The 10,697-nt window shown below is 44.3% G+C and overlaps 2 protein-coding genes across 3 annotated transcripts in view; one reads left to right on the top strand and one right to left on the bottom strand.

The window, feature by feature from the left end:
- si:dkey-122a22.2 overlaps positions 1 to 1,873 on the top strand; it is a 47,980-nt gene extending 46,107 nt beyond the window's left edge. For both annotated transcript variants that reach the window (XM_034874064.1, XM_034874063.1), the window contains one exon: positions 106 to 1,873. In XM_034874064.1, the coding sequence (XP_034729955.1) occupies positions 106 to 273 (168 nt within the window). In that variant the 3' untranslated portion in view covers positions 274 to 1,873. The remainder of the gene's footprint in view (positions 1 to 105) is intronic.
- Positions 1,557 to 10,697, bottom strand: part of zfpm2a (zinc finger protein, FOG family member 2a) — a 137,567-nt gene continuing 128,426 nt past the window's right edge. Inside the window, exons 6-8 of the mRNA XM_034874020.1 lie at positions 7,405 to 7,611; positions 5,472 to 5,699; positions 1,557 to 4,665 (exon numbers count right to left, since the gene is read on the bottom strand). Coding sequence (XP_034729911.1) covers positions 2,108 to 4,665; positions 5,472 to 5,699; positions 7,405 to 7,611 — 2,993 coding nt within the window. The 3' untranslated portion in view covers positions 1,557 to 2,107. The remainder of the gene's footprint in view (positions 4,666 to 5,471; positions 5,700 to 7,404; positions 7,612 to 10,697) is intronic.

Raw genomic sequence — 10,697 nt, 5'->3', positions numbered from 1 at the left:
AGTATGACGGGGCAATGTGGTGTATGGCTCTGTAGGTAAGGACCAGGACTTGTACAACCAACGGTTGTATAAAATCCATAACAAATAATCTTTTCCCTGCACCAGAGGGTAGCTAAGCTTCAAAAGAGGTTCCTGGAGGAGTCCTATCCATCAGCCAATCACATTCACATAAAAGGAGCGGACCGGCGAATGATCTACAAGAAGCCATCTGCCATCAGCCAGCACCTGAGGAAGCTAGTCAACCGACGACAAGGCAAACGGCAGAGCGAGTGACCCTCGGCCAACGTGTAACAATACCCCAGACGTGGACAGGGTAATCACATGAATATGTTTTAAATATTCACGTTATCTTTTCACCTTTCCCTTGCGGCAATCTGTAGCGATTGTGTACACGTCTGGTGTAGGTTCATCAAGAAGTCAATTTGTGAACATATGTTTTTTTTTGCTTCATTGGGAGAGTTTAAATATGAAATGAAAATAACTGGAGGGTATTCGGTGGGATGAAATAGTTGCTGTCTTAGATTCAGAAAGTCTTATCTTTCAAGTTATTTCAGTCTATGTACCTGATTGGCGTAAGAATTACATTAACACATTACTGCTTATCAATGTAAAGGCCACACACGTCACTGCTCAGCCTGATGCTATTTTTTATTATTTTTTTAATTTTCCTTCCGTTCTGTCTTAATAATCTGCCTTGTTATAGCCACAGGGAAAGGTTTATTAAGTTCCTCTCTCTCTCTCTCGCTCTCTATTGTGTCAGCTTCAGTCATGTTGTTACTTGCATTTACAGTATTATAGAGTTACATTACAACCCAAAGTAAACCTCAATCTTTGGGCTTATATTGTTTTGATTGAATTTATAATTTGCGATCCGATGAGTCTGGCCTGCCAAGCTGCAGTAATTTTGGATTCCATCCACTTTTGCGTCAATTTAAACTGCACTGTACTGATTTATTTGTGGCGTGCATGAACTGTTTCGATGAGTTTACTGTAGCGCGAAAGAAAGACCACACTGCATTGGTTTATCCTGAGGATTTAAGTTTAATTATGACACCACATCAAAATAAAAATTTCCAACAGATCTGGAATTTAATTCCATCCATATACATGCATAGCAACAACGTTTTAAGAAAACATTTTCTCCCATAATCAGGACATTGGAATGATCATTTTACATCAGTATCCCCACTGACCTCCCACCCATCTTGTTCATCAGCAATAAACGTAATTCTTGTACAACTTCTTTTTTTCCCCCTATGGGTTTACAAATAATTATATGCACAGTCCCCATTTCGTAATACTGCTATCAGTAATGTTCCCTCATTTACAAAGTATTGCATTGAGAGCAAATTTCAAAAAGGGAGACCAAAGTGTATCATCAAACAGAAATACGAGTACTATACAAGAATGCTGCCATCCTCCATGAAAACATCCACATCTGAGTTGAAGAAAAGAGACAGGGACAAACAGCCACATATGTATGCAAAGCCATGTGTATATGCCAAAATGTGAGATGCAAGGTTGTGCCTGGTTATCACCCCCAAATGGTGACTTTCTTTTAAGGCAAACAAGTCATTAGTAGCGATCTGCAAGTGACATTGTGGGCATATACAGAAACTGGTACAGCAAATAAGAATACACAAGTGCCTCAGTAGCTATTTTTGTGTCTAAAATGCATCTCATTTTTGTATTGTCTATTTGTTTCATTGAGCCTACACTACAGTGTAAACAATATGTGTGCTACACAAGAATGACTATACAATAACATTACAAACAACTCTGATATAAATTTCATTTTGAATTTAAATTAAGATCACTACTCCTATTAATACTGATTGTAAAATAAATTAACGTGAAAGTGGCACCAATATTATTCTTGATTCCTTTTTTCTTTTCATTTTCTTTTTAAACCAATGGTTTTGCATTTTTCAGTCTTAGAACGATGAAAGAAGAAGCTTCTCTTGATTGTCCACAAGCAGCATTTAGCACTGCGTGATGCACTATCCCAGACACAACAGTGTACCAAAACAAAAGAGAAAAAAAGGGTAAGTGTTTTTTTGGGGGACGGGGGGGACGGGGAGAACAAGAACGTGGTTTTCTTCTCAACTTATTTTACATGCTCTGCAGCATGTGATGAACAGTAAAACTTCTTGTGGGTAATAAAGTTTGACAAGTTGTTGAACTGGATATCACAGAGGCGGCAGTACTTGCCACTTCCAGAGCTGTTCACGCCTTTGTTGGCTGTGGGTGGCGCTTCCTCGTTCGGAGACTTGGAGGAAGGCGACATGTTCTCGTTGGAGTCGGCCTGGTTCTCGGTGGCCCACGTAGGTGAGGGATTGGGAGGCTGGCCGTCTGGCTGGGGCTGATTCTCCTGCTGCGGTGGAGCTGTGCCCGAACGCTCCTCTGGCTTGTGTCCCCCATTGACGATGACCATGCCCCTGTTTTTGGGGAGTAGGGGAAGGGGCTCTTTGCCAGGGTGGGGGCAGCCGTTAGCAGCAGGCTGCTGGGCCTGCTCCCTGGTTGTTCCTGTCTCTCCTCCTCCCGCGCCTCCTCCCCCATTAACGCCCTGCTCCTGTTCATTGGCCTCGCCCTGCATCACTGGTCCCCCGGTCACATAATCTGTTGGCTTTATCCCAAAATACGGCGATATTTGCTCGGGACCTTTCACCTTCTTTATTGCTCCGGGATAAAGGCAGTGGGGCAGAAACATATTCTTGTTCTCATCTTTCGACGGGATGAGCTGGGGCTCAGCAAAAGGCTTGAGTCCCGGCAGAGTGCCCGGGTGAGGGGGGAACATGCCTCCATTCTGCACCATCACCTTCCCATTGCCGTTCTTCTCACATTTGCCTGGGCTCTTATCGTAGGCGTCATCTGGGTTGTTATTGCCTTCGCTCTTCACATCTGGGAACATGGTCGGCTCCAGGCTGCCAGTCTCCTTGTGTTGTTGCTGCTGCGGCGGCTGCTGTTGTTGTTGTTGTTGAGCGGCGACAGCGGCGGCCGTTGCAGGGCAAAAGTTCTGTTTGTGCGCCAGGTAGTTCTCCACCTTGTTAAAACTTATCTTGCACACTGCACATTCGTGATAGTCCAGCAGTCTTTTAGGGGAGCTACATGTTTTGTCAGAGGCTGGCGAACACTTTTTGCTGAGATCAATGGGAGCGTCCAGCTCCAGCTGCTCCACTGTATTGCATTTGGGAGCCAGAATAGGTTTAGTGACAGTCAGAGAGGCCTCCAGGTGTTTGGGTACCATACCAGGGAAGATGTCACAACGTGGGTGGAAGCGGTCTGCTAGGCTCTCTACAGCTTCCTGGGAGGTACAAGGGTTCATAGGAGGAACTCCAAGGAAACCTGGCTGACCCATAGGGGGCCTCTGGTGCTCCTGGTCGGGGAGACACATCTCATACATCTTCCTACGCTTGCGGGCCCTTATGGTTCTCTGCATGGAGGGTACCTTGTTGCTGGACATGCGTTTCATTGGTGGGTCATGACGGGTGGCACAGTAGTACTGCTTGTGGACCATGTAGGTCTCATGACGACTGAAGGTGATATTGCAGGCCTCGCAGGTTGTCTTGTTTGGGTCATTGTCACTTTCCACCAAACCCGTACTGGGGCTTTTTCCCTCCATCTGCTTGCCATTCAGCCTCTCCTCAGCCCCGGTTGGGGTAGAGACCTTCTTCACCTGTGCCGCTAGCTCCTTATCAGGCCCTTTAGCCCCAGCATTGATCATGTCCAACACATTGGAGTTCAGACAAGCAGACTGCAGGAGGTGGTTGTCGCCCTCTGTGGGGTGGCAGCTGGTCAACATGCTAACAGAACTGTGACCACTGTTGGGGCTCACCGCCTCGGGAACCTTATCTGAGAGGCCGGAGAAGTCGGGCGACTTTGCCATGTGTTGCCAGCGGCTGTTACAGTAGTGCTTTTTGTGGACCAAATAGTTGTCCAGGTTGCTGAAGGTGATATTGCATTCGAAACAGGTGGCCCCTTTGGGCATTAGAGGACTGTAGATGACAGGGGGGTAGCTGTTTCCTCCGTGGCGCAGCCTCCGGTGCACTAGCTCTGACATTTTAGCCAGAATCTCAGAAGCCTGCGGGACTACTGAAATGTCTTGGGAGAAAGCAAACTGAGACAAGAAGGGGCCCATGGGAAATGTAGGCATGTTATGTTGCACGGGGGAGGAGGCCAGCCGGGGGCTCGAGGGCTCAGACTTGATCCTAGTGTAAGAAAAACTGGCTTTGCTGCCTGGGTGGGCCTCTCCTTTCTGAACAGACAGCATGGACTTCTTCTCCGCCTTGTCAGCCTCCCCGTCTGGGCTGGTCTCCTTGTTGAGGGCCCCTTTGGGACTTCCCAGCAGAGCATCCTTCCTGTTGGCCAGCTCAGCGCGGGCCTGCTGCTGCTGCTGCTGCTGGAGGCTTTCCTCAGGCCCCCTGGGGGAGTGCTCGGTGCCGTCGCCCTCCCTGTGAAGTTTGCTGCCGTGCCCATGTAAGTCCTGATGCTGTAAGAGTTCCCTGTGGCTCTGGAAGCTGATATGGCAGTGATTGCATCTGAAGGCCGCCTGTGACAGGTGAGACATGATGTGATGCTGGAATGTAATAAGAGAATCTGCCGTGTAGTTACAGATTGTGCATTTCAAGCTGGTGCCAGGAGGGAGGCTCTCTTCCATTTTGACACCTGTGAAGGAGATAAAAGGGAGAAATGCTCAGAATCTCGCCTCCCACTTCTCCTCTAGAGTTAACTGTAAAAGCCATCAAACGCTCATGCATTATGCCAAGCTTATTCCCATCCACTAGATATGTTTTTTGCTCAAGGATAAACAGTCAACTGTGCTAGCTGACAGCAGGATATGTATATTTTTGAAAGGAAGTGACAGTCATTTCTCCAAACCTGTGGAAAACTGTCCCTGTGTCATCTTTTTCTGTGTCAACACTCTAGGGCTGCAACTAACGATTATTTTCATTGTCAATTAATCGGGCAATTTATTTTCTCGAGTAATCGATTAGTAGTTTGGGTTTTAAAATGACAGAAAGTCGTGAAAAATGTGAAAAATGTAAAAATCAGTTTTTTCTCAAAGCCCAAGATGACTCCCTCAAATGTCTTGTTCTAGATACGTATATATATATCTATATATAGATATATCTATATATAGACATACAGTTTAATGTCACAGAGGAGGGAAGAAACTAGGAAATAATTTAATTAATTCATTTAATTTTCATTTTATGCATTCAAAAGGCTGGAATCTGAGAATATGTACTTTTTTTTTTAATGAAAATGAGTCAAAGCGATTCATCGCTGTTCAGTGTAATTGGCGGTTAATTGAATAGTGGACAGCTTATTGATTAATCGATCCATCACCCCCCCCCCCCCTTTTTTTTTTTTTCTTAGTTAATTGAAAGCCATCTTGCGAGAAACATGTTACCCTGTTGTGTTAAAAGTCTACTTTCTGCATCTCTTTGATCCATGACGTTGTCACTCACCGCTGTGTGACGTGCTCAAATGCATTTCCAGGGCCCTGGCTCCCGAGAAGCTCTTGTTGCATTGTGGGAAGGGGCACATACTGGGGGTCTGATGGGTACCGCTGTCATTTTCCTCCAAGACCGTCTCTGGCTCCCTCTGTCGCCCGCTGCAGTAATACATCAGATGGGCCTGCAGGTTCCTCTCGCTCCGAAACCAGATTCCACATGCCTTGCAGGGGAAGATGTCCTCTGGAGGGACAAGATAGGGGACAAAGGGGACATGATATCAGGCTTTGTGGCTACATACAGTACTTAATATGTATGCACCAGTATAAAGATACAGACCGTGCACACATGCATTTTTTATCACAACATAGTATTGTTTATACTGATATTACAAAGAATACGTTTTTGATACAAAAAACAACTAAAGTATGATTGGTTAATTTCATTACTGAGCTCTTCTAGACATTTAAATTAAAAGTAAACTACTCTTATATAAACAGAATAAATATAAAGGGGAATTTCAAAACAAAGGTGCACCTTAGAGGTGACGATATGTATCTATATTTTCACTCTGTATTGATAATATTGGATCGTTAAGGATTGAATGGCTTTATCCACACATTAAAACTGCACGATATGATGAAATATAATACCATAATATTACTTGTGATAAATAAACAGATATTAAAGTGCATTCTGTTCTACATTTCTGCTGCTCACGCATTGCTTGTTGAATTTAAAACAAATAAAAGGAAATAATACACCATTTGGATTGGATATAAAAGGCACCACTAAAACAAAAAGAATATTTACATTTTAAAGTTCAGTTTTCAACTGAAGTGTTCTTTCGTGACGTGTCGATTTTTATGTTGCGGTCAGTTCATATTGTGGTGACAATAAAAAACCATGCATTGTGCAGTCATAACACACAGACTCCTCTTCTCCACTTCTATAGATCTGACTCTCAAAGCCTGCGTTAAAAGGCTTTTCCACCAAATCCTGGGCTGCTGTATATCGCTGTGTTGCTACCACTGGGTTGGTGCCCTTTCTCAAGGGGAGAACAAGAACACTGGACCATCTGCTTACAGAAGCCTCCCTGTTGAGCTGAACCCAGATAGCCCTCGCTCAGTAAACAAACACACTATTTGCATGAGGCGTGTATTTTGCAATTAACACGTTCGTTCGATCCTCAGTGTGTTTATGTGAACCCAAAACTTGAAGGTCGATGGCTCTTATCTCTCGTGCAGAGACTCATCTGGGTTAATCTACGCCCGGCGGAGACCACGCGCCTTGTTAAGCAGGTGACTGAGTGCAGGCTGTGGACTGTGTGTGTGTGTTGTGTGTGTGTGTGTGTGTGTCAGTGGTGGAAGAAGTATCCAGATCCTATTTTAAAGGAAAAAGTACTAATACCCAAAAACTATGGTATAAACTAATCTGTTGCAAGTGTAAAAGTCCTGCATTGAAAACGCAAGTAACAGTATGTAAGTATCATCAGGAAAATGTTCTTAAAGTATTAACATTAAAATGACTCCTCACATTGTAGAAACTGTAAGCGACTACTCGTTTGAGCTGTACTTGCAGGCCTTTAGTAGTTTAATATATAATATTACTATTATTACACATGTTTTGTGTGCAAAAATCTGAACTTGTTAAGGAACTGAAGCCGTCAAAAGAATGTAGTGGCGTAAAAAGTACAATATTTCTCTCTGAAATGTAGCGGCGTAAAGTACAAAGTACCTCAAATGTGTACTTAGGTGCAGTATTTGAGTGAATGTACATTGTGTGTGTGTGTGTGTATGTGTGTGTGAGAGAGAGAGAAATAAAGGTAGAAAGAAAAAGAGCATACATGTGCGATTGTGTTTAAACAAAAGCACGTCTGGTTCCGGCTCTGTGTGCGTGCGTTGGTGTGTGTGTGCGCGTGTACGTGCATGTGTGCGTGGACACTCACTGTTGACGATGGCCGTGGGCAGGATGGAAGCCATTGCGGCCTGCTGCGGCAGGAGCTGGATGCTGTCCAGCAGCCGGGCCGGGTACATGCCCTCGCTCAGGGACATGTGGTTCACCGCCTGCAGACGCGAGTCAAAGTCCACCGCGAACGCCACCAGCTCCTCGCCCTCCATCATGTTCTTGGTGGTGGTGCACCATAGTTGGCCACCTGGACAAAACAGAGATAGAGGAGTCATATAAAGGCTTGCTGTGAGAGAAGCGTTGCCGCATGTACACATGAGTAATTCTGGACTTTATTGTCCAGGCGTTACGTAACTTGAAGATCTGTATTTGTGTGCATCTTAGATGGCGTGCACAACATCTCACAGACTCAGTGTTTCTAGAGTGTGTTGCATAACCGTGTGAAGTTAAAACAGAAGAGTGGAATGTTGTTTGTTGTCCCCTAATACTGTATATGAAATATCTTTCATATAGACCTTAGTGGTCCCCTAATACTGTATCTGAAGTCTCTTTCATATAGACCTTAGTGGTCCCCTAATACTGTATCTGAAGTCTCTTTCATATGAGGTTAGTGGTCCCCTAATACTGTATCTGAAGTCTCTTTTATATAGACCTTAGTGGTCCCCTAATACTGTATCTGAAGTCTCTTTTATATAAAACTCAGTGGTCCCCTAATGTATCTGATGTCTCTTTCCCAAAATTCAGTAGTTCAAATTCAGTATTCTGTAGCTATTGAGGAGGAGGAGAAAGGGGGCCCCTTATGACCTCATAAGGAGCAAGATTCTAGATAGAGCCCATCTGAGCTTTTATTTTCTAAAAGGCAGAGCAGGATACCCAGGGCTCTGTTTACACCTATCACCATTTCTTTGTGGCTGTGTATCTGGCTGTGGGAACTCATATTAATGTGAAAAAACTCATAAAGTGACATTTTCATGCCATGTGACCTTTAAACCTTTTAACAGCAACATGTCTTTTCAAAATCAGTCCCGACACTACTCTGGGTGGACAGTTTTCACACGGACTACGAACTCTGTAGTTCCAAATGAAGACAGCTCTACGTAACCAATGGTAAACAAAACAATATGTTTGTAAAAATTGGGTGAACAAACACATTTTTTTTATTCACTAAAATGTATTTTTAGGCTACTGGCGCTCATATCCAGAAGCAAGGCCAACCTCAGCCGGGGTAAACTGTAGCCCACAGTGCTGTTGTCAGCTACAACACTGAGACAGGTCCTTCATATTATTAGATTGTTGTGTTTTGGGATTAAGCATTCCTCTGAAATCTTCTGAACATATTCATTAAGTCAGAGAAAGGGGGGGGGGAGGGGCAGGAGGAAGGAAGGGGGGGGGGGGGGTAGAGGGAGAGAGTGAAGGTTTTAGCTTAGATAATATTTATCTCAGCACATGACAGGCTTTTCAGCTGCACTTCATTTTCCATTGAAGAGATTAAAGTTTTTAATATGACTATTTACAGAAATGTGGCGGGGGAGATAACAACAAACTATGATACGCTCCTGCTAAATGGCAGAATTAGGACATTGTTTCTGAGGAAAGCTGGACAATTAATTAAAGCACGCTGTTAGCTTTCAAAGATGTGCAAACATGCCGACGGAGTGTCAGGCTGAGAGGGGACATGTGATTTGAGCCCCGGCTGATGTGGAATAAAGAGTCCTGAGGAGTGGTGTGAAGGCAGGGGGGGGGGGGGACACGGCAAAAAAAAAAAACCTCCCCCCACACATGTGGAACACTGATTACTCATGTTTACACAAACCTTGTGAATCACCAGGTTTAAAACTGCCCCATAGACATGGTGAAGGTGCTCCTGTAAGGCTCTGTATGGAAACAAGCCCCTTTAATGTGGATTTACCAGAGATGGAACTCTCTTACAGTTACAGCTGGTCCAAAATGCTGCGTCTTATATTAGGCCTTTATTTTGATAGGACAGCTGAAGACATGACAGGGGTGAGAGAGCGTGACATGCAGCGTAGGGCCGCGGTTCGGAGTCGAAGCCGCCGCCGATGCATCGAGTAGGAAGACTCTACATGCAGGCGCACGCTCCGCCAGGTGAGCTACCCAGGCGCCCTGACATAGTTGTTATTTTAGTTTTTCACATTAATACAATTATCCCAAAAATCTATGTACAGTATGTCCCCCCCTTACCCAACCCACTTGGATGGACAGAAGACGCACATGTGTCATAGAGAACATTCTGTCAGGGCAACAATGATGAAAGACACTCTGCTTTTGACTGGAAAAAAGAGAGAGCACATTCCCTCCCTCCCTCTCTCCCTCCCTCCTTTTGGCTTCCTGGGCATTTTACAATTAATTTTTGGATTTTAGTATTTGCTTTTAAATATTTAAATGGCTTAGCTCAGACCATTTGGTATGGTATGTCCCCCTCCAGGTCATTGACCTTGCTGTCTCTCTTATTGGTCCCATAATTGGGGGGGGGGGGGCTTTCTTAGCTCTCGCTCCCATACTAAGGAACGAGCCCCTCCATCCGATTTGGATAGGAATGGTAAACTAGTGGCTCAAAACAGAGCCAACATGACTTTACACTAAAACTGCTGCATGCTTTATAAATCAACGTTAAGTTTCTTGAATGAATGGCCCCATTATTTTTTAACACAAAATTGAATATTTTAGATTTCACAATCGCTGTTTTGATTAAAACCTTTCTAGCCCTTCCTATCTGCCGGTGAAGTACTGAAAATTAGACCCGCACAAACGTGTCAAAGGAGTGAAATAGTATTAACATATGCTATCTTTCCAAGTCCCATTTGTGTGCAGGTGTGTGTGTGTGTGTGTGTGTGTCTGCACAAGCGTGTGCATGTCAGTGCCACTTTAAAGAGCAGTGCCTATCTGTCGGCCAATCTGCTGTGACGAGACACACACTTCAGGCCGCTCCACTTCATCGTTTTGATTCTGTCATACCACACACTGCCTGGAGAGGCCCTTTGAATTTTTATCTCCTAATTAAAATAACAAAACTCCTCTCCACTGTCTGCCCAAGTTACCATCAAGGTAGATCCAAACTGCCACTGACAATGGCGGGGGAATATATCGCAGCCGTAGCCACAAAAGTTTCTCTCCTCTGAACGGATCTTTTAGTTAAGACGCGCTCGGCTTACAAAGAGAATTAGGAACTAGGCTCGTGTGTTTTGTTTTTGTTTTTTTTTGGATCAATCCAAATCAAAGATACTGTATGTATGCTCTCCTCAGCTGAAAACCAAAAGTAGATTATGTGGAGTCTGATGGAAATGTTTTACTGCATTTCGACAGCGGAACATG

This window comes from Etheostoma cragini, chromosome 6 (genome assembly GCF_013103735.1).
Source record: "Etheostoma cragini isolate CJK2018 chromosome 6, CSU_Ecrag_1.0, whole genome shotgun sequence".
NCBI lineage: Eukaryota > Metazoa > Chordata > Actinopteri > Perciformes > Percidae > Etheostoma > Etheostoma cragini.
Note: the sequence above shows the minus strand (reverse complement) of the source record. Positions and strands in the feature narration are given on the sequence as shown.